This window comes from Ipomoea triloba, chromosome 4 (genome assembly GCF_003576645.1).
Source record: "Ipomoea triloba cultivar NCNSP0323 chromosome 4, ASM357664v1".
Lineage (NCBI taxonomy): Eukaryota > Viridiplantae > Streptophyta > Magnoliopsida > Solanales > Convolvulaceae > Ipomoea > Ipomoea triloba.
The window spans coordinates 3,320,632-3,345,326 of record NC_044919.1 but is presented as its reverse complement, the minus strand read 5'-3'; the positions used below and the strand labels follow the sequence as shown (position 1 = coordinate 3,345,326).

Here is a 24,695-nt window from a genome sequence, read left to right as displayed (position 1 = left end):
CCTGCTCACATTTTATGCTAAAAAAAGTGACATTTACATTTACCTGCTATTACAGCTCACTAACAGGTAATTATGCCTTAATAAACTAAATTGGCATGTTTATGTACAAAATTGCAACTTTAAGTAGTTTGAGAGGCTAATTGATTCCTATTTGACACTTTTTATGAAAAAAAAAAAAGCGACATTTAAATTTACCTGGAATTACAGGTCACTAACAGGTAATTATGCTTTATAAACTAAATTGACATGTTTATGTACCTAATTGCAATTTTAAAAGGTTTTAGTGCCTAATTAATTTTTCAGATAAAGTTCGATGGTCTATTTGACACATTTTATGCTAAAAATGACATTTAAATTTAGCTGTTATTACAGGTCAGTAGCAGGTAATTATGCATTATAAACTAAATTGACATGTTTATGTACCTAATTGCAATTTTAAAAGGTTTTAGTGCCTAATTAATTTTTCAGATAAAGTTCGATGGTCTATTTGACACATTTTATGCTAAAAATGACATTTAAATTTACCTGTTATTACAGGTCAGTAGCAGGTAATTATGCATTATAAACTAAATTGACATGTTTATGAACCCAATTGCAAAATCAAAATGTTTGAGGGCCTAATTGATTTTTCAGGTAAAGTTAAGTGACCTATTTGACACATTTTATGCTAAAAACGTGACATTTACATTTACCTGTTATTACAGGTCACTTACAGATAATTATGTCTTGATGAACTAAATTGGCATGTTTATGTACCAAATTGCAACTTTAAATAGTTTGAGAGCATAATTGATGCCTATTTGACACTTTTTATGAAAAAAAAAAAGTTACATTTAAATTTACCTGATATTACAGGACACTAACAGGTAATTATGCCTTATAAACAAAATTGACATGTTTATGTACCTAATTGCAATTTTAAAAGGTTTGAGTGCCTAATTGATATTTTAGATAATGTTCGATGCTCTATTTGACACATTTTATGCTAAAAAAAAAATATTTACATTTACCTATTATTACAGGTCACTAACAGGTAATTATGCCTTATAAACTAAATTGACATGTTTATGTACCTAATTGCAATTTTAAAAGGTTTTAGTGCCTAATTAATTTTTCAGATAAAGTTCGATGGTCTATTTGACACATTTTATGCTAAAAAGGTGACATTTACATTTACCTGTTATTACAGGTCACTTACAGATAATTATGTCTTGATGAACTAAATTGGCATGTTTATGTACCAAATTGCAACTTTAAATAGTTTGAGAGCCTAATTGATGCCAATTTGACACTTTTTATGCGAAAAAAAAGTGACATTTGAATTTACCTTGTATTACAGGACACTAACAGGTAATTATGCCTTATAAACTAAATTGACACGTTTATGTACCTAATTGCAATTTAAAAAGGTTTGAATACAAAATTGATATTTCAGATAAAGTTCTATAGTCTATTTGACACATTTTATGCTAAAAAAAGTGACATTTACATTTACCTGATTTTACAGGTCACTAACAGGTAATTATGCCTTAATAAACTAAATTGGAATGTTTATGTACAAAATTGCAACTTTAAGTAGTTTGAGAGGCTAATTGATGCCTATTTGACACTTTTTATGAAAAAAAAAAAAAAGTGACATTTAAATTTACCTGGAATTACAGGTCACTAACAGGTAATTATGCCTTATAAACTAAATTGACATGTTTATGTACCTAATTGCAATTTTAAAAGGTTTTAGTGCCTAATTAATTTTTCAGATAAAGTTCGATGGTCTATTTGACACATTTTATGCTAAAAATGACATTTAAATTTACTTGTTATTACAGGTCAGTAACAGGTAATTATGCCTTATAAACTAAATTGACATGTTTATGAACCCAATCGCAAAATCAAAATGTTTGAGGGCCTAATTGATTTTTCAGGTAAAGTTAAGTGACCTATTTGACACATTTTATGCTAAAAAAGTGACATTTACATTTACCTGTTATTACAGGTCACTTACAGATAATTATGTCTTGATGAACTAAATTGGCATGTTTATGTACCAAATTGCAACTTTAAATAGTTTGAGAGCCTAATTGATGCCTATTTGACACTTTTTATGAAAAAAAAAAGTTAAATTTAAATTTACCTGGTATTACAGGACACTAACAGATAATTATGCCTTATAAACTAAATTGACATGTTTATGTACCCAATTGCAATTTTAAAAGGTTTGAGTGCATAATTGATATTTCAGATAAAGTTCTATAGTCTATTTGACACATTTTATGCTAAAAAAAGNTTTATGCTAACAAAAGTGACCTTTAAATTTACCTGTTATCACTGGTCACGAACAGGTAATTATGCATTATAAACTAAATTCACATGTTTAGGAACCCAATTGCAAAATTAAAATGTTTGAGGGCCTAATTGATTTTTCGGGTAAAGTTCGATGCCTATTTCACACATTTTATACTTAAAAAGTGACATTTACATTTACCAGTTATTACAGGTCACTAACAGGTGATTATGTCTTGATGAACTAAATTGGCATGTTTATGTACCAAATTGCAACTTTAAATAGTTTGAGAGCCTAATTGATGCCAATTTGACACTTTTTATGCGAAAAAAAAGTGACATTTGAATTTACCTTGTATTACAGGACACTAACAGGTAATTATGCCTTATAAACTAAATTGACATGTTTATGTACCCAATTGCAATTTTAAAAGGTTTGAGTGCATAATTGATATTTCAGATAAAGTTCTATAGTCTATTTGACACATTTTATGCTAAAAAAAGTGACATTTACATTTACCTGCTTTTACAGGTCACTAACAGGTAATTATGCCTTAATAAACTAAATTGGCATGTTTATGTACAAAATTGCAACTTTAAGTAGTTTGAGAGGCTAATTGATGCCTATTTGACACTTCTTATGAAAAAAAAAAAAAAGTGACATTTAAATTTACCTGGAATTAAAGGTCACTAACAGGTAATTATACCTTATAAACTAAATTGACATGTTTATGTACCTAATTGCAATTTTAAAAGGTTTTAGTGCCTAATTAATTTTTCAGATAAAGTTCGATGGTCTATTTGACACATTTTATGCTAAAAATGACATTTAAATTTACCTGTTATTACAGGTCAGTAACAGGTAATTATGCATTATAAACTAAATTGACATGTTTATGAACCCAATTGCAAAATCAAAATGTTTGAGGGACTAATTGATTTTTCAGGTAAAGTTAAGTGACCTATTTGACACATTTTATGCTAAAAACGTGACATTTACATTTACCTGTTATTACAGGTCACTTACAGATAATTATGTCTTGATGAACTAAATTGGCATGTTTATGTACCAAATTGCAACTTTAAATAGTTTGAGAGCATAATTGATGCCTATTTGACACTTTTTATGAAAAAAAAAAAAAGTTACATTTAATTTTACCTGGTATTACAGGACACTAACAGGTAATTATGCCTTATAAACTAAATTGACATGTTTATGTACCTAATTGCAATTTTAAAAGGTTTGAGTGCCTAATTGATATTTCAGATAAAGTTTGATGGTCTATCTGACACATTTTATGCTAACAAAAGTGACCTTTAAATTTACCTGTTATCACAGGTCACGAACAGGTAATTATGCATTATAAACTAAATTCACATGTTTAGGAACCCAATTGCAAAATTAAAATGTTTGAGGGCCTAATTGATTTTTCAGGTAAAGTTCGATGGCCTATTTGACACATTTTATGCTAAAAACGTGACATTTACATTTACCTGTTATTACAGGTCACTAACAGGTAATTATGCCCTAATAAACTAAATTGGAATGTTTATGTACAAAATTGCAACTTTAAATAGTTTGAGTGCCTAATTGATGCCAATTTGACACTTTTTATGCAAAAATAAAGTGACATTTGAATTTACCTTGTATTACAGGACACTAACAGGTAATTATGCCTTATAAACTAAATTGACATGTTTATGAACCCAATTGCAAAATCAAAATGTTTGAGGGCCTAATTGATTTTTCAGGTAAAGTTCGATGGGCTATTTGACACATTTTATGCTAAAAAAAGTGACATTTACATTTACCTGCTTTTACAGGTCACTAACAGGTAATTATGCCTTAATAAACTAAATTGGAATGTTTATGTACAAAATTGCAACTTTAAATAGTTTGAGAGCATAATTGATGCCTATTTGACACTTTTTATGAAAAAAAAAAAGTTACATTTAAATTTACCTGGTATTACAGGACACTCATAGGTAATTACGCGTTATAAACTAAATTGACATGTTTATGTACCTAATTGCAATTTTAAAAGGTTTTAGTGCCTAATTAATTTTTAAGATAAAGTTCGATGGTCTATTTGACACATTTTATGCTAAAAATGACATTTAAATTTACCTGTTATTACAGGTCAGTAACAGGTAATTATGTCTTATAAACTAAATTGACATGTTTATGAACCCAATTGCAAAATAAAAATGTTTGAGAGCCTAATTCATTTTTCAGGTAAAGTTCGATGACCTATTTGACACATTTTATGCTAAAAAGGTGACATTTACATTTACCTGTTATTACAGGTCACTTACAGATAATTATGTCTTGATGAACTAAATTGGCATGTTTATGTACCAAATTGCAACTTTAAATAGTTTGAGAGCATAATTGATGCCTATTTGACACTTTTTATGAAAAAAAAAAAGTTACATTTAAACTTACCTGGTATTACAGGACACTAACAGATAATTATGCCTTATAAACTAAATTGACATGTTTATGTACCTAATTGCAATTTTAAAAGGTTTGAGTGCTTAATTGATATTTCAGATAAAGTTTGATGGTCTATCTGACATATTTTATGCTAACAAAAGTGACCTTTAAATTTACCTGTTATCACACGTCACGAACAGGTAATTATGCATTATAAACTAAATTCACATGTTTAGGAACCCAATTGCAAAATTAAAATGTTTGAGGGCCTAATTGATTTTTCGGGTAAAGTTCGATGCCTATTTCACACATTTTATACTTAAAAAGTAACATTTACATTACCAGTTATTACAGATCACTAACAGGTAATTATGTTTTGATGAACTAAATTGGCATGTTTATGTACCAAATTGCAACTTTAAATAGTTTGAGAGCCTAATTGATGCCAATTTGACACTTTTTATGCGAAAAAAGAGCCTAATTGATGCCAATTTGACACTTTTTATGCGAAAAAAAAGTGACATTTGAATTAATTTGACACTTTTTATGCGAAAAAAAAGTGACATTTGAATTACCTTGTATTACAGGACACTAACAGGTAATTATGCCTTATAAACTAAATTGACATGTTTATGTACCTAATTGATATTTTAAAAGGTTTGAGTGCATAATTGATATTTCAGATAAAGTTCTATAGTCTATTTGACACATTTTATGATAAAAAAAGTGACATTTACATTTACCTGCTATTACAGGTCACTAACAGGTAATTATGCCTTAATAAACTAAATTGGCATGTTTATGTACAAAATTGCAACTTTAAGTAGTTTGAGAGGCTAATTGATGTACAAAATTGCAACTTTAAGTAGTTTGAGAGGCTAATTGATGTACAAAATTGCAACTTTAAGTAGTTTGAGAGGCTAATTGATGTCTATTTGACACTTTTTATGAAAAAAAAAATAAAAAGTGACATTTAAATTTACCTGGAATTACAGGTCACTAACAGGTAATTATGCCTTATAAACTAAATTGACATGTTTATGTACCTAATTGCAATTTTAAAAGGTTTTAGTGCCTAATTAATTTTTCAGATAAAGTTCGATGGTCTATTTGACACATTTTATGCTAAAAAAAGTAAGATTTACATTTACCTATTATTACAGGTCACTAACAGGTAATTATGCCTTATAAACTAAATTGACATGTTTATGTACCTAATTACAATTTTAAAAGGTTTTAGTGCCTAATTAATTTTTCAGATAAAGTTCGATGGTCTATTAGACACATGCTAAAAATGACATTTAAATTTACATGTTATTACAGGTCTGTAACAGGTAATTATGCCTTATAAACTAAATTGACATGTTTGTGAACCCAATTGCAAACTCAAAATGTTTGAGGGCCTAATTGATTTTTCAGATAAAGTTCGATGACCTATTTGACACATTTTATGCTAAAAAGGTGACATTTACATTTACCTGTTATTACAGGTCACTTACAGATAATTATATCTTGATGAACTAAATTGGCATGTTTATGTACCAAATTGCAACTTTAAATAGTTTGAGAGCATAATTGATGCCTATTTGACACTTTTTATGAAAAAAAAAAAAGTTACATTTAAATTTACCTGGTATTACAGAACACTCACAGGTAATTATGCCTTATAAACTAAATTGACATGTTTATGTATCTAATTGCAATTTTAAAAGGTTTGAGTGCCTAATTGATATTTCAGATAAAGTTTGATGGTCTATCTGACACATTTTATGCTAACAAATGTGACCTTTAAATTTACCTGTTATTACAGGTCACTAACAGGTAATTATGCCTTATAAACTAAATTGACATGTTTATGTATCTAATTGCAATTTTAAAAGGTTTGAGTGCCTAATTGATATTTCAGATAAAGTTTGATGGTCTATCTGACACATTTTATGCTAACAAATGTGACCTTTAAATTTACCTGTTATTACAGGTCACTAACAGGTAATTATGCATTATAAACTAAATTCACATGTTTAGGAACCCAATTGCAAAATTAAAATGTATGAGGGCCTAATTGATTTTTCCGGTAAAGTTCGATGCCTATTTCACACATTTTATACTTAAAAAGTGACATTTACATTTACTAGTTATTACAGGTCACTAACAGGTAATTATGTCTTGATGAACTAAATTGGCAAGTTTATGTACCAAATTGCAACTTTAAATAGTTTGAGAGCCTAATTGATGCCAATTTGACACTTTTTATGCGAAAAAAAAGTGACATTTGAATTTACCTTGTATTACAGGACACTAACAGGTAATTATGCCTTATAAACTAAATTGACATGTTTATGTACCTAATTGCAATTTTAAAAGGTTTGAGTGCATAATTGATATTTCAGATAAAGTTCGATGGTCTATTTGACGCATTTTATGCTAAAAAAAGTGACATTTAAATTTACCTGGTATAACAGGTCACTAACAGGTAATTATGCCTTATAAACTAAATTGACAAGTTTATATACCTAATTGCAATTTTTAAAGGTTTGAGTGCCTAATTGATATTTCAGATAAAGTTCGATGATCTATTTGACACATTTTATGCTAAAAAAAAGGACATTTACGTTTACATGTTATTACAGGTCACTTACAGGTAATTATGTCTTATAAACTAAATTGGGATGTTTATGAACCCAATTGCAAAAGTAAAAATGTTTGAGGGCCTAATTGATTTTTCAGGTAAAGTTCGATGGTCTATTTGACACATTGTATGCTAAAAAAAGTGACATTTACATTTACCTGGTATTACAAGTCGCTAACTGGTAATTATGACTCGATGAACTAAATTGACATGTTTATGAACCAAATTTCAACTTTAAATAGTTTGAGAGCCTAATTGATGCCTACTTGACACTTTTATGCAAAAAAAAAAGTGACATTTAAATATACCTGGTATTATAGGTCACTAACAGGTAATTATGCCTTATAAATTAAATTGACATGTTTATGTACCTAATTGCAATTTTTAAAGGTTTGAGTGCCTAATTGATATTTCAGATAAAGTTCGATGATCTATTTGACTCATTTTATGCAAAAATAAAAATAAAAAAAAAAATAAAGTGACATTTAAATTTACCTGGTATTACAGGTCACTAACAGGTAGTTATGTCTTATAAACTAAATTGACATGTTTATGTACCTAATTGAAATTTTTAAAGGTTTGAGTGCCTAATTGATAATTAAGATAAAGTTCGATGATTTATTTGACACATTTATGCAAAAAAAAAAAAAAAAAAAAAAAAAAAAGTGACATTTACATTTACCTGGTATTACAGGTCACTAACAGGTAATTATGCCTTATAAACTAAATTGACATGTTTATGAACCTAATTGCAAAATTAAAATGTTTGAGGGCCTAATTGCAAAATATAAATGTCATTTTTTTAATGTCTCTAGTCACATTTTTTTTTGGACACATTAACAATAGAGAAGTTAATTTTTGTGCAAATTTTTTCTTCTTTTTTTTTTTTTTGAATCAAAGACCAACTTATATTAAATCACTAAAATAAATCAAAATACAAGGAGGAACAAACTCTCACCACCAAGAAAAGCAGAAGCATCAATCGCCTGTACTAAGAATAGTAGCAAATTGAATGACAAAACGTTACAATTATTTTTGTTCTAAATTTACAAATTATTAAGCATATTTTGAAGGTTTTAGAGTATTCTTTTTGTTGATTGATCATTTTCACCCAGACTTACAATTCGTGAAGTATAGGGTTTAGATTTAATTCTTTTTATCGATTGATATTTTCATCTAGACTTATAATTCATGGAGCATAGTGTTTAAATTTAATTCTTTTTGTTGATTGATCATTATCACCATCTATTCTAAATGGTTTAAATTCGATCCTTTTTTGCTAACGAATCATTCCCACTCAGATTTACAAATTGTGGAGCATCTCCCAAAGGGTTAAAGCGTCCGATTCTTTTTGACGATCGATGCGTCTTAGTCCAGATTTTTGTAATTCTTCACTTATCCCAATATTACACCTCCATACAAAAATATAATATCGTTTTATTTTACTCAACATGTAATAAGTGTCACAACTTTTCATATATTAGTTATTGCGAATTAATTTATAGCGCTTTGAATCAATCAAATAAAATCATTACATACCACTTATTAGGAATGTGAAAAGACACCTACTTTCAAGATTGAGGGGAAAAAGTGGAACTTAATGTCCAAAAAGTTGCAATTCATAATGATTTATATCACAATAAAAACAGATTCAGATCATCAGCCTTCAAGGAAACAGCTTATCAAAGAAGACCTAATCTGGAGTTTGAACAAACCAAACAAGAGTGTGTAAAATTGACAAAAAATACAAAGAAAATAGCACAAAGTGAACAGAATCATCTGTTAATTGTGTTGAATGACAGTTGAGTGTACAGTCATTGTCACAGAAAACTGGTTGGTCAAACAATCAAACAGAACAGTTGTACAATGAAAAACAAGAATGTAAATCAAGTATAGGACCACATATTGGTCTAGCGGACCAAAAGCTTCAATTAAGACTTGTTTCCAACAGCAGGATAGAGATTCGATTCTTATCACAAACATTGGGGGGTTGGATTTTGGGTTTGGCCGTTTGGATTGGACTCTGGGGTAGGCAGATTCATGGGGTCCAGGATATAGTTCAGCAAAGCCAGAAACCGGGTTATCCCAATATATATAGGACCACAGTTTTCCAGTGCAAGTTTAAAACCAAAGGAAACTTGGGAAGATGTGGGGCAATTAGACAAAGTATACTCTGGAGATAACAAACAAAAGATGGACTAGACCACACAGAAGAAAGAATTGGAAGCAAAGAAACAAGCATCCAGAGAATGTCTACTAACTGTAGTGTTACAAGTATGTAATGATGTAAACAACTCAGCTATCTGGGCACAGCAATCCACATTGCAACCTTTCATGCCATAAGATCTAATCTGAACAATTAACTTACAGAGGACAAGGCATTCAGGTAATGCACTAAAAATATGATTTAAAAAAAAAAAAAAAAAAAAAAAAAAAAAAAAAAAAAGCCTGGTAACTGGGGTGGGGCACTAAGCAATTTCTTGGGCNAAAAAAAAAAAAAAAAAACAAGAGCCTGGCTGCAATGTGACTAATCCATGACAATTATTAGTGTCCCCAGAGAACTTATACTTGCACAAGAAAAAACAAATAAAGTTCTCTTTTTTTTTTTGTTAGACCACAAAGGGGTCCTGAGTAGGCCCTAACTATAGGAGTCTTTAAGCACGTACCATACTCAAACTAATTTCTGTTTGCATTAGGCCAGCCCAATTAAGGGGCAAATTCCCATATTGATTTTTCCAGGGTTTCATAAAGTTCTCTATTTTGCTTTATAAAAAGACCATTATAAAAGCTGCAACACACTGCACAAGTCAATATCTCAAAAGGAAAAGAATTCTCTTTAGGACAGGGAAAATAAAAGAACTGGTATATTGACACTTCCATGGTTTAAGACAAAGTACAACATACATCTGCAAGTGTTCCCCTGCATGTACAAAGATCTAGGAATAATTACATGATAAAGTATGTCAATAGCTGTGGCCTGCTGTTCCTCCTAATACAAACTGCAATAAATTTCATGGAAAATTCTATGGTGCACTTTAAGGTATGATATCTCAAGTTTTTTGTTACTACTCTGTACAACATTGTAGTTTTGATACTATATGCTCTTCAGTATAACACTACATAGTCCTCGGTTTGGTACCATTTCAAGATCCATATCATGATTCTAAATGATAGTATCTAAAGATAATTTATAGTACAAAGCTAAAGAGCATATAGTACCAAACTAAGGAACATATAGTATCAAGATTGAAATGTTGTAGTAACACAAAATTTGAGTTATCATATTGTAGAATTTCCCCAAGTCATGTATGCAAATGTATACATGACAATGCATCTTACTGTCTTTTGGCAGAAAAGCTAAAGTGCCACCGAGTTAATAAGGATTAGAATGCCAGACAATTTTTAAGTGACTGCAATCAATTGAATCCTTAACTTGATCTAGAGCTGTGTATCTGTGTTTCAATAACAGAACAGATTTAGTTTCTTCCAGTTTCTGCGCCTCGTTACCCTTTCCTTTACGTGGCAATTTCCTTGAAACTTGTTTCCATCTTGTCTCAAATGCACAAGCTACAAATAAAGCGAGATAAGAAAATAAATCTACTTTTCTCAAAATTGAGAGGAGAAAAAACATCACAAGCAGAACATAAGGCTAGTTGAATATTCATATTAGGGAAGCTACATAAAATAATTCTTTTGATAAACAGATTCAAAAGCTAAACCAAACTTTGGTAACTATTCTTAGCAACCAACTTTGGTAACTACTCTTAGCAACTATTTATTGTGTTTGGATTAATGTAAAGAAGTTAAGAAGGAAACTACAATTTCCCATAATTGCATGAATTCTCAGGAAAGATAACACTCAAAACCATTAAGGCCTATTCATATCAAATACATGAAAGGATATCAGACCTGTACAAACTTAATGAATTCATACAATTCTAGGTAATTATCATTAATAGAAGGGGCTTTCTCAGATAAGTGGGGAAAAATAAAAAAACACATTGCAAAGAGAATCTACTTTAAACAAGTACCTTCACTTCTGTCCATAAATCCTCGAATAAGGCAAGCACATATCCATGGCCTTCCTGCACGGGAAGCTTTTGCACCTCCTTTAAGCTCGCCATTATGTTCTTTCAAGCTACATGATACGTAGGAAATAAAAGTGACCAAAACTGAATAAAAGATGATGAAAATATAGTACGAGAAGTAGTTTTAACCAGAAATGTGAAGCAAACATACAAGCTCCATGTAATCCTTCAATTAGGACTATGCCTAATTTTTTCAATTTCCAGAAATTACTTTTCGTAATATCAAGCTACCTACCAGAGTGTCTTAGAAGATCTACAGTCATCCTTAACATAAACTTTTCCTTTTAACCCTTCTAATTTCATAAGCATCAACTCATTCAATAACTTTCTGTTGGCAAATAACATATATCCTTCTCACTGTTACTGTTACTCATTCCATTAAGTGATTCTTATCTGGAACTTTTTAATTGCAAGCCATAATTCACTTTTCAGTTTCTAACTTGTGGGACAATGAAACTGATATGATATTTAACTACAAGTATTATAGACATGGTCACCCATCTCTCCATTTCACTGTCATGTAAATTTCCCTTGCATACTCTACACCTCTATATTTATCAGGCAACTTGCAACCTTCATTTACCACTCTTAACCCCAAAATTCAGTTTTTGTTTTTCCTTGAGCAAAACAAATCGACAAAGAATGCTTTACCACTCTTAACCTGATTGAATTCCATCAAATGAGTAAGACCTTTTTATCAAAATCCCATTTTTAAACTTCATATCAAAAAGCAGACTCAAACCCACTTTCCATCCCGACTCAAAGACATCTCTGCGTGAGTGCACGGGAAGTTTCAGAAACAAATAATCATTTCGAAAGCTGCCAATTTTGACAAACCAACATACACTGCATTTAAAAAAAAAAAAAAAAAAAAAAAGAGTACCGGCGAGAGAAATTGGTGGTGACGCCGACGTAGGTTTTGATGGGCGGATTGGAGGATAGGATCAAGTACACGGACCACCGGGAGTTTGATTTTGATTTTGATGCTGAATTGGGCGGTGACGAAGACGACGGAGATTGCGATGATTTGATGGGTAAGGATTTTGAGGGTGTTGAGGAAGAAGAGGGATTGGGTTTGGGTTTGGGTTTGGGAACAGGATGATGGGGCTTCACGGATTTGAAGATACTTGATAATGGCGTCGCCATTGATACCAGCTTCCAGCTCAATCCCACCCCAATAATGGATTCAGGGGCAAATGCAAATGCAGTCCGGCAAAATTTGACCGTTATAAGCCAACTACCCCCATTTTTATTTTTTATTTTTTCTGCTTCATTTATTTAACCCCAACTTATAAATATTTAAACTTAAAATATTGTTAAATTACTTCAAGGGATGGACCGTAGAATCACTGTCACAGTCCCATTGAATTTTAGTGAGCAAAGTATTTAAACTTAAAGCATTAATTAGTTTTAATAAAACATGATTAGAAATTACATCAATAATATTATTAATAATACAAAAATTCAATTTTAAGATTAATAATCAATTAAAGTACATCAAAGTAATAATACGAGGTAAAAATTTTCACCTTAATTTTTTTTTTCTAATAAAATTTAGTCATAAAACGTTAACGCATATTTAAATTTTATTAGAAAAACAAATAAGTAATATAATTCACCCTTATTTTCTAAATTAATCATACCACGGGAATAATAATAATAATAATAATAATAAAGGTACACATAACTGGTATTAATAAATTCAACAATCATTAAGAAAACAACAGTATAATTAAGGGGCCTATGTCACAATTTCTTCACTCATGAATTACAACATAAAGTATGTATTTTGGGAACAAAAAATGCTATATTTTCAACACTACGTACTATAAAGGAAAAGAGCAATCAAATTGTCTGTCTAGACTATATAGTATATACTATTCCCCTTCTAAAAAAAAATTAACACTGGCAGTCAATACAGATTGGGTGAAAAGAGGAAGATGGCATGAGAAAACTCCACAATCAATTTCAATGGAATACTTGTGTACACACAGATGAAGATATGTGCCCACTCCCACAAACCAATGATTGGTAAAAAGATTCAAAAGAGAATCTAATTATCAATCATCTAAAGCTCTGCCTGCTCTTGATCATTCGCTTCAGTGTAGCGAGCCAAAAGTTGCACTCGTCCCATTCGCTTGTCGTGAGATTAACCTGTCCAAACAAGAGGTTATTTCTTGTCCAACAGTGCAACCGAAAGAAACAAGAATTCGCCAGAAAGCTACCTGAATTTGAAGGGCAGTACTGAAGTCACCATTGTCCAAAGCCTGACAAAGCTGTATGAGCTTATCTGAGGCGTTCTTAGATATGTCTCCACTATTGAGTTTAGCAAACAAGGCGCCCAACTTCTTTGAGTTATCCTCAATCTCGCGTTTCTTAGCTGGATTTGCTCGTGATCCTCCTAAGGCCTGTGATGTCTCGTTGAAGAGTCTTGTCAAAGTCATTACAACGGGCTTTTGCTGAGCTGCAGCACATATCCAAAATCAGTATTTCAATGAAACGTACTTTTTGCGTGCGTGTCCATTTTTTGTAGACAAAATCAAAATTCAAGTACCATTTTTAAGGCCAATGATCTTATATAGGCATATACTATGGCTTTTCTGGTTCAAGGCATCATCATAGTAAATAATAAAAAGAGGTTTAGTGTCTTTTGGAACATTAACAATGTTTCTCCATTTTATGTTCCACCTAACAGCTTGTATAGACGCATATGTAATCTGACCATGAAGTTTAATTTGACAACATAAGGACCTAAGCAGCCCTTCCATCAAGAAGGGACCACTACTTGCTCATTTAAATGTTTGATATAGAAGGAAATAGGCTGAACACATTCACTCTATAATCTTTATAAATCAACTAAACACAGAAGAGATGGCTTGGGATAGGTTTAGCACAATAGTAATGGAAAAATGAACCAAACATATCAAAATAAATGAACATAAAAGCATACCTGGCACATTAGATGTATCAACTGTCTGCACTGTAGGTGGGGGAGCAGCTGAAGTAAAAGATGGTTGGACAGGTGCTGTTTGAACAGGGCTGGGAGGTTGCATAGGACTCATAGTGGGTCTCGGAACTCCAAGATTATTAACAGGAGTAAATCCTCTAGAATTTTGGGATGGTGCAATAACCGGAGGCATATTATTGACCTGAGATGGGTCGGCACCATAGGAACCAGGCAGATTGGGACTGGCCGAGAAGCTAGGGTTAGCAGGCCCCTGAAACAGCATGCAAATAAGGTATTAGGCAAAACCAGTCATGTTGAAGACAACAAAGAAATGCCTCACTGCCTCCAACCACCGCAATAAAATATACATACAGGATACAAATGGGCGCCCAAGGTAGGCTGCTGGTATTTTCCCACATTTCTCAAAGCAGGAGGATTGGTTGGAATGAATTTCACAGCTGAGGTGGGTTGAGGAGCCACAGGTGGTGGAGCTACATTACCCTGCACGGAGAGACAGTTATATTTTAAACCTTAGTCATTCGAGGAAATAAAAATGGCAGTAACATCCAGTGACAAAAACTTTGATTGAGAGAGAATAATGAACTCAGACAAAGCTGTCAGGTTTAGTAATATAGTACATAACATGTTCACAATGTAAGACACATGCTGCAATAGCAATTATTTTACCCCACTAAAGAATATTCAAATGGAAATTTTCACTTTCCAAGAATGGTGAAATTTGTAAATACCTCAGGAACTATAGGAGTTGGAGTTGGAACAAACATTTTTGGTTGTAGGACACTTGGCTGGGGAGCCGGTTGGTAGGGGGTAGGATGAGTATAACCCATGTATGAAGCACCAAGAGGATTTTGATAATTTTCAGAATATTGATGGTTGGGAACATTTGATGTGAACTGTGATGACGGTTCCTGAGCAGGGATAAATGATCAGTAAATGATATTTAATACGAAGGTCTAAAGAAAGCAGAGAATGTTTGAGGGAATTTATACTGGATAATAGTGTTGAGATGCATTAGCAATGCCAAAACTTGATTGTCCAGGACTATATCCAGGTCCTGTCTGCAACTGTGAACTTTCAGAAGCAGTCGACTTCAATGTGTCTACATCTGCAAAAAGGGAAAAGCATTACAAAAATAGAAACAAAAACTGTTTGTGAAAGTCCATCAAAACAATCAGTCTTGTAGAGATTGGAAAAAAAAATTAATTCCCTGCCCCTCCAGGTTATTCACAAGGGCACTGGGCACCAATGGAAGGAGAAGAGGTGACACAAATACCTATTGAATTTCTACATTGTTTCTCCAAGCAATTATGTGATATTTAAGACCAAAATAACATGCTATAGAAATTGCATAATTAGTCAACTTCATATTAGTCAGAGTTACAAGTCAAATTTACACCATAATCTTAGACATAAGGTTCAAACCTGGTTGAGTTGAGCGAGCAATGTGATCTCGTAAGATCATCAGTTCAGCAGACAAATGCTCAGTCCCCAGAAACTTTAAGTACTCCATCGCTGTTGTTAATTGCCCCTGGCTTGCTAAAATTTCAGCATACTTCTCAACAAGTTTGCATACAGAAGCACTAAAGTGTGTCTGCCTGGTTGCCAATGCAAATACTACAGTCTTTTCCATTAAATCCTACAGAAAGAAAATGATACAAAAGTTGCTTAGTCTTAACTGAGCATATAATTTTTCAAATATCATAAGACTATTCAAAACCTGAAGAAGGTCAACATATGATTTGCCATCAAGCTTCGCCGTCAAACTCCTTGACCAAATCTCTATTGTTTTGTCAATATTCCCAGCACATATATAGCACAGTGTGGCTGGAAGTGTTTCACCTATGGCTAGGAGTCTTGAGCCAAGTGTGTCACACAATAAAGTCCATTCATCTTGCTGAGCGAACTGTAAGAAATGGATGAATAAAATCAACAAAATAAGATTATTAAAAGTATAAAATCTTCTCCCTCATCTTGTGAGCGCATTGCCAAAGCCAGATAACATGGGGCATGGATTCTAAAAGTAAAGATTTTTTTCTTTGTATTTTTCTTCACTTTGTTTCTAAGGAAAAGGGGTGGGGTGGGGGGGACTTACTGTGCAAAGTAGAGCCAGTGTTTCCTTCCAGGACTTCAAGGGCCTGGTGTTTACAAGGCTCATGAGATCATTGTTGACCATAGCAGAGACAACCTGACATTAAAAGATATTAGACACCAAAATTGACGTGGTAACAGAAAGTGATAAAAATACCTTTAGAAGAGATGAATGACTCGTCTTGAGGTACTGGTCACGTGTACTCTCCCACAGGGAAGTACCACCAACATGGGCAATAACTAATGCATCAGCCATTTTATTAGCAGATATGCATTGTGCTACAGCACCCTTGTAGTCCCCAACAACCAATGATCGTTGAATGCTATCTTCAAATGATGGGTCAGCACTCTCCTCTGCTCCATTAATTTCTGGAGGGGCTTCCTCCCAACCAGGAACAGCTTCATTAGTAACAAAGTTATTCCCAGAAGTTGACAAAGGGGTATCAGCTTTGGGACTTGGAAGGTTGTTGAAGAAATCTTCATCATCAACAATTGGTTGCATTATACTATCTGTCTTCACAGCATGCCCGTTACCTGTAAGACTTTCTCCAAGACCAAGGGCGGATACTTGTTCAGAAATTTCATCCTGTGTGGTATCTTTTTCTTCCACAGGCAAATTGAAACCAAGATGGGAAAGCAGTTTTGTCCTTGCAGTCCCATCATCTTCAAACATAACCTTCAGAAAGCCCCAAGTTTCCCTTTCATCACCAGTTCTGTTCAGAAAAAGGGATATGGAGACATTTAGAGCAGGATATAATTGGGTAAAACAAAACCCTTTAATTCACTAAAGGAAAAGGCATACACTGATTCCTCAGATTTCTTTTCACACAGAAGCCTGAGTGAAGATCTCTCCCCATTCTGAATTGCAGCAACGACATCAGAAGAATGATTCACCAAGCCATGTTCAGTTAATACATCCTGCATGTAAACCTGGAAAGAAGAGACCTTATTATAAATCAAAGCCAGATCATGCAAAGAAGAGACCCTATATAAATCAAAGCCAGATAACAAAAACATAATAAAAAATAATTCAACAGACCTCTGAGACTGGGACGCTAGAAGAGTGAAATGAAACAAGCTTTCCTCCAAAACCAAATGATACTCCTGCTTCTCGCTTGTACCATTTTGGAGCTCTGAGAAAAGCTGTGCCCATGCACATTTCAGAAACAGTAACACAGCCAAGATTTAGGAAGAGAGACAATACAAAAACAGAATAAACAAGCATAAAAGTGACAAAGATTTGAAATTTTAAAAATTAAAAATTACAGTATAAATTTGTGCAGATAGCAATAAGGTGTCTTCACATTTATTGGTTTTTCCAATATGATGTTTATAACTTTACATTGCTTCATTTTGAAAATTTATTTTTGGCTTTCTGCTATTTCAAGATTTTTATGACGAAGATAACTTTAAACACCCACCTCCCAACAGCTAGCAATACCCCCACCCCAAAGAAAAGGGTCAATCAAAATAACTTGGAGTAGCTTGGATTACATTTTGAAAAGGAGAATATTCACCAATAGGAAGAAAGATCTTCAGCATAATTTCTTAAATGAGCCACCTAAACATCCCAAACCAACCTTTGGTGTTGAACTGTACATTCAAAAATTATCATTCAGTATATATTAATACCTGGTGCAAAATAACCATCTCCAGTTCCACTTCGACCACAACCCTGGAAAGTGGGGGGAAAAGGTCAAAACTTCATATGTTATTAAAAAAACAAAAATTAAAAACAAGAGTATAATAGTCACTCTTTACCCATATTCAACACATTTTGAATCCACTGTTTAAAATCAGTAAATTGTTCTAAAATAATCAGACTGCAAAATTAATGTGCTTTATACAAAACATTCAACTTGTCATCTTAGATAATCGCCATCTTGAAGAGGATAGATGGAAATGTACAACATGAGAAAGTTGTCTTGTCAATTATCCTTGGCTCAAGAGATTCAAGTGATGCCTTGAGCCACCCATTCCCACGTTGGCATACCCAACAAAAGAAAAAGGTTGTCTCTTAAATTTTAATGAACCATTAATCAATATAGTAGCCAATGACAAATAACATGTGTGTATATAATTCCTTTCGTGAAAAGCACAAACCTCAATATTGTATATCCCAATGTTTCCATCAAATGAAGATGCTGATATAACACCTGGGCATTTAGGGTACCAGTGTACATCAAAATTCCAATTATTCCCCTCTGGCAATTCAGATGCAATCTACAGAAGCATTGAAAGCAAACTTTAAGGAAAAATGGTGCTAACTCCTCAGCATATTGTATGAAATTTTGAATTAGAACCAATAAAAGCAGCTTTGATTGCAAAGGGTGCATAAGAGCTAAGACAACTATAAAACATTATGTCACCTCTCCAGATACAACATCCCAGCATATTGTGCGGTTATCTTTTGCACAAGTAAGCAAATAGGAGCTGTCAATGGGACACCAAGACATCCCAACAACACCTGATGAAGAGTAGCAAGGAATTTGAAAATAGAATGATTGTCACAAAGGTATCCAAATGAAGTAAGACTATACGGACAGAGAACTTCCCAAAAAAGGGGCATACAAAGACAAAAGGACATCAAAATGGAAGTTCAAAATTTAGTTAGATAATGTGTCACAAACTACAGAATAGAGGGTAAACACAAGAATCTTGTAGAAAAACGCAAAACAAGCAATCAAGTATACACACCCTTGGAATGCCCCGTAAGCTCTTTCACTGGAGACATTGTATTTCGCATATCCCACATCTGTGAAAATAAATAAGCTAGTTACAAGTGATAAACAGAATGTTTTAGCCAATGGAAAACAAATTATTACCCTCAGTGCAGGTGAAGTATCTTCATCAGAGGCAACAACAAGTTGAGTGGCAACATCAGGATTCCACTGCAAAACAGAGCACCGCCTTCTAATAGAATCTGAGAAACTGCAAGTTTCCCCTTTAATGTAGGTTATAATTTGAGATCAAATAATGGAAAGAACATAACAATGCTCCAATTTTAGGATAAGGCATACCTTATCACAGGCTTTTGCTTCCTCAGATCCCAAACCACTAGAGAAATAGAAAAGGAAAACAAAATTCTAAGATTAAAAGGCAATTTTTTCAAACTTCAAATGGAGACTAGTACATCCTTCAGCTGACTTCTTGCTCACCAGTTGTCCCATTTGATGATGTGGACGCCAATATCTGCTGAACCTTTCTATTCCACGATATATATGAAATTTCATTTTGGGTTGCTGATCCACTACCCTACAAAAATAGCTCGGTGGTTGTATATGCATTCAGAAGATTGTCCACACAAAATAGATAAAACTGGACATACTTATGAAATTAAAAAAAAAAAAAAATAAAAAAAAAGGGATAAGACCAAGCATGTAAGATCATACTTATAAGCAGCATGAGGCCATAGGACAGACAAAGGGTAAACATCTGATATTTACTTCCTTTACAGGCAGATAAAAGTTTTCTGCATTTATACAGTAGAGCTTCTGTTGTACATAGTATGGAGTCCAACTTGAATGGAAAATAGACATTTGATTGGGGGTACAAATCCATAGCACATCTGTAACCACTTTTTTCTATACAATATACTCTTTCCAATAGGTTCTCAAGATGCTTCATGCCTTCATCCATGAAAACTAAGTTATCTTCTTCCTCTACAATACTAATTTCCTAAACTGGAATGAAACTGTTAACAAATACTACGCCTTATCCTAGTCGAGAAGCACCACCAAAAATTGTTCTAATTTATAGTTATCCAAGCATATAAATATTATTACCTTTTGCAGTCTACTAATTCCAGCACCTATGCAGATTAATCTTACCTAGTACCAAGTTTTCCACAAATTGCCCAGTCAAGCCACTATATGCCTCAAAATTTCAATCAAGCACTATTATCAAAGAACACCATGGTTTTGACATGCTAGGAGAACAACCTCCTTAATCTCCTTACAGAACACCCTGATCTGTCCTCATACAAAAGCATTGCTAAATACTTCTGCACCCTTAATCCAATTCCTTCTACCTAATCTCTGCCATGAACCCACATTGCCATGAAATTCAGGTACACATAATTAGGGGAGGGGGGTAGGCAAAGTAATATACTACATAACTATTTTAGTTTTCTTTGGGCAGAAGAACACATACGGACAATTCCAAGAAAATTGCAACTGGAAAAGCTTCCAAACAATTCTTCATTGTAAGTTGCTATATACCTTCAAAGGAGGAAAATGGGTAGGTTCTGCTGAATTTGAAATATCCCAGATACAGATTTCACCATCGTCAGCCCCAGAAGCAAGGAGATTTGGCGTAAAAGCATTAAATTCCAAACTGTGAACCTGGAAAATCAAACACAACAAAATAACATGTCATGACCTTCCAACCTATAAGGGCACACCACATGCCCAAAACAAGAAGTATGCAACAAGCAAACCTTTGTACTTACAGGCCCACTATGTTTTGAAAGATGACCAAGAAATGCATTTTCAGTAACCTCACCACCTTCTTGGTTTGCAATAGAGCTGTTGGGTAAAAAAAAATCCAAAAATCATCAATAATACTGGATACTATGAAAAAATACTACCACCAAAAAAACATGGATTTGTGGTGTATAATAAATGTGTGCAAGGGGTAAAATTCCAACATCCTTTGCAATCAACAATTTTGTGTATATCTTGAGCATTAATTTCTCTGTTTTGATGCTTAAGGATAATATATCCAAAATTTCTAACTATTCCAGGAGGCAACAAATCAAGCAATCCACTATCATCAACAAAATAAAAGAGGATTTGAAATAGTGGCAGTCATCACATTCATGGAAGTCGAAGATGCATGAATAAATGCCAAGCCCAACTAAACAGGAGGAGGCATTCAGTATGGTAACATGCACTAACACATGGATTTAATCTACTCATGCATTACGAATTCAATAGAAGTGAAAAATAAATAAATAAATAAAATTGACTTTCTTTCCTATAGAAGTCCTCTAATCTAACAAAATAAGCACAACCCAAGGAGAAAGAACTAGATAACCTACAGTAATACACAAAACAAGTGCCTGTGAAACACTCAGGAACTTCCAATATACAAACAAGCAGCAAAAATCAATCACCTTTAACTAAACAGTTAACGAAATCAAATGCAACAACAAACAAAAAGGTGTCAAACTTACGAGATCAGAACCCTTGGATTCCACATTCCAATGCTTCCATCAACAAGGCCACCAGCAACAATACCAAGAGGGAACTGCTCAGAATTCGCGGGAGACTTCCCCCAAGAAAGCCTGGTGAACCGCTCGGAGCTGGCCACCGAACCGGCCAAGACGAGCTGGCGGTCATCCGATGCGAAGTCAAGCTGGAAAATGTCAAGATTGGCCGTCGAGCTGAATGACAGATCCACCGCCCCCGCCATAGTCCCCGCAGCCAAGTACGGCGCTTCCGGCGCGAACGCCGCCAGCGCCAATCTGTTCACCATCTTTACAGACGCCATCGAGGAACAATGAATCGAACCCTGCTACAAATCCCTACCTATATATAAACGTAACAAATAAATACAGTATTGATGTGTCTACAACTACAGTAACAACAGTAGATGCAGGGTTAGGGTTTGGGAAATGGAGAAATTCACATGAGAGAGGGAACAAAGATGGAGAGAAGAGAGTGTTGAGAGCCAATTGTTAATTGGATTTTTCTATATAGATTTTTACTGTCTCTTTCCTCTGTAAGAAACAGTTTGACTTGAGAAGAGAGGAAGCTGAATCGAATCTGAAACGAAAGAACAGTACCACTACCGGCTGATCCGCTTGCGTTTAACTCGTTTGACCCGTTGGATCAAAAATCAATCGTTATACCCTGCACTATGTATGTAAACGACGTCGTTTCGATGTTAGTGGACGCGGACGCGAATAACTCCAGCGAATTCATTATCTATAATACAGATAATTATTATCTAGAATACACATAAAGTATGCCTAGAATACACAGAATGTTTGACCAGAATACACAGAATATTGACACAAAATACACAGATGTTAGTGGACGCGGACGCGAATGACTCCAGTGAATTCATTATCTATAAGAGCATCCCCATCAGGGGAGCATAGATGGATAATGTCAGATTTTATAGCCACATGGCATGAAAGAGAGAGGGAGAGAGAAGGCAACGGAAGCAGCTGCAAGGGGTGGATCATAGTACAGTAATTTTGCAGTCTAAATAATTAAAAGACTCACCTGTTGGGCGCGTTCCGCGCCCAGCAGCCGCCCAGCGGGCGCGTGTGCACGCGCCCACTGGGCACGTCAGGCGCGCCTGACAACCTCATTTTTTTATTTTTTTGTTGAAATCAGATTTGTTTTTATTATTTTTCCTCTCCACCCATTTTCTCTTTCCTAATCACACCTACAAAAACTCCTCTTATACCGTGAAATAACCCCATTGATAAGGATGCTCTAATACACATAATCATTATATAGAATACACAGAACGTTTACCTAGAAAACACAGAATGTTTGCCCAGAATACATAGAATATTGACACAAAATACACAGAACTCATCCTCCTAACATTCAAATGCACAAATACATCACAACATGTGTTAATAACACGAATACACAGAACTCATCCTCCTAAACATTCGAATGCACAAACGCATCACAACATGTGTTACTAACATGAATACACAGCACGGTTGCCTAGAATACACAAAATGGTTGCCTAGAATACACAAAATGATTGCCTGGAATACACAGAATATTAACATAAATACAGAGATCAACCGAAACGGGAAAGGTGATTTCAAAAAAAAAACGGACGATTAGTTTACAATGCTCAAAACGACGTCGTTTACGTACATGGTGCACGGTATAATTTGCCATAAAAAATAACCCAATAAGCAAAATATGTGATCGAATAGACAAGACTATGATTCTTGTATTATAAGTTGGAAAATACTAGACTTCCAAGTTCTACGCTCTATTTTTACTCCTTTCAATCAAAACTCAAAAGTTGATGTTGACATTTTTATTGGGACCCAATATAACATATCATATCTTGTCATGTCAGGGAGTAAAAGTGAGGAAGTCGATGTAGCAGAACTCTTATAAGTTATATGTTTAATTATTGTCAAATATCTTCTCGATTGAGTTAGGGAACTCCATAATGTAGTTTACCTCTTATATGGAGTTTATTTACAAGTTATTACTAGTAGTGCAATTGAAAATTATTCAATACGCACTCGCATACAATCAAGTAGACATCTCTTATACAAGAGTGGCGTTTATCAATTGCGTAATTACACAATAGTAAAGTTTACGCAGTGAACACTATTGAGTAATGACGAACTATTACATTAAAGCCGAGTTTACTCAATATATACTCCCAAATGGTAGGACGCATTGGGTAATTGGGAGGAAGCTATTCCGCAACTTGTACACGTGGGGAACTGCCACGCTTGGCTGGGTGCATAAATGAAATGATTCTTTTTTGAGTTAATTACAGCAATGGTCCTCCGACTATGTTGATTTTCCAAAATTAGTCATCGACTTTTAATTTGGACAATTTAGGTCCCTTGACTTTCAAATTATTTCCAATGTTGGTTCTTTCGTCAAATTTTGGTTAAGTTGAGGTCAAATGAAGGGGTAAAATTGTCCGTTCACATGTTTAGTGTATTATTACTCGTATTTCTCTTGTTTTATACGCTGTATATATGAATATAATCTCAGCCGAAGAGACTTCGACTGAGATTAATGGCTTCGATTGAGACTTTGACTGAGATTATATATATATATATATATACAGCGTATAAGACAGGAGAAATACGAGTAATAATACACTAAACATGTGAACGGACAATTTTACCCCTTCATTTGACCTCAACTTAACCAAAATTTGACGATAGGACCAACATTGGAAATAATTTGAAAGTCAAGGGACCTAAATTGTCCAAATTAAAAGTCGGGGACTAATTTTAGAAAATCAACATAGTCGGAGGACCATTTCTGGAATTAACTCATTCTTTTTTCTTCCTATTTTCTTTCCAAGTTAAAATTGAACAAAAAAATTTACTCTTAACATCCACAATAGTCTAAAATTTTTTGTGAGTTTTTATGCGTCAAATATGAGTGAGAGGAGGGAGGAAAAAAATGGAGAAAAAAATAGGGAGTCTGACACGGAATCAAAAAAAAAAAAAAAAAAAAAAAAAAAAAA

At 33.6% G+C, this 24,695-nt stretch overlaps 2 protein-coding genes across 2 annotated transcripts; both read right to left on the bottom strand.

The window, feature by feature from the left end:
* Positions 1-10,179: 10,179 nt before the first annotated feature.
* Positions 10,180-12,647, bottom strand: LOC116017108 (structure-specific endonuclease subunit SLX1). Its single transcript, XM_031257638.1, has 3 exons — positions 12,318-12,647; positions 11,378-11,484; positions 10,180-10,913 (listed from the first exon to the last, which is right to left on the bottom strand). Exons 1-3 carry the CDS (start codon positions 12,578-12,580, stop codon positions 10,720-10,722), a joined length of 564 nt encoding a protein of 187 aa, XP_031113498.1. The 5' UTR covers positions 12,581-12,647; the 3' UTR covers positions 10,180-10,719.
* A 453-nt stretch (positions 12,648-13,100) lies between these two features.
* LOC116015691 (protein transport protein SEC31 homolog B-like) lies at positions 13,101-22,243 on the bottom strand. Its single transcript, XM_031255849.1, has 22 exons — positions 21,667-22,243; positions 20,941-21,016; positions 20,711-20,833; positions 19,649-19,745; positions 19,511-19,547; positions 19,316-19,421; positions 19,188-19,245; positions 18,860-18,957; positions 18,594-18,713; positions 18,123-18,165; positions 17,530-17,633; positions 17,293-17,420; positions 16,648-17,203; positions 16,495-16,587; positions 16,120-16,305; positions 15,825-16,038; positions 15,392-15,507; positions 15,131-15,310; positions 14,754-14,882; positions 14,385-14,652; positions 13,660-13,898; positions 13,101-13,588 (listed from the first exon to the last, which is right to left on the bottom strand). Exons 1-22 carry the CDS (start codon positions 21,981-21,983, stop codon positions 13,499-13,501), a joined length of 3,378 nt encoding a protein of 1,125 aa, XP_031111709.1. The 5' UTR covers positions 21,984-22,243; the 3' UTR covers positions 13,101-13,498.
* Between the last annotated feature and the right edge of the window lie 2,452 nt (positions 22,244-24,695).

Bases quoted from the DNA above. Each gene is read 5' to 3' on its own strand.
- LOC116017108 (XM_031257638.1), bottom strand. From the start codon at position 12,580: ATGGCGACGCCATTATCAAGTATCTTCAAATCCGTGAAGCCCCATCAT. The intron at 11,485-12,317 runs GTACTCTTTTTT...CGTATCATGTAG, and splicing joins ACCACCAATTTCTCTCGCCG to CTTGAAAGAACATAATGGCG. The intron at 10,914-11,377 runs GTACTTGTTTAA...CTTTATTTGTAG, and splicing joins ATTTATGGACAGAAGTGAAG to CTTGTGCATTTGAGACAAGA.
- LOC116015691 (XM_031255849.1), bottom strand. From the start codon at position 21,983: ATGGCGTCTGTAAAGATGGTGAACAGATTGGCGCTGGCGGCGTTCGCG. The intron at 18,958-19,187 runs GTGTGTATACTT...ACTCTTCATCAG, and splicing joins GCTTACGGGGCATTCCAAGG to GTGTTGTTGGGATGTCTTGG. The intron at 17,204-17,292 runs GTATGCCTTTTC...TTTTCTGAACAG, and splicing joins AAGAAATCTGAGGAATCAGT to AACTGGTGATGAAAGGGAAA.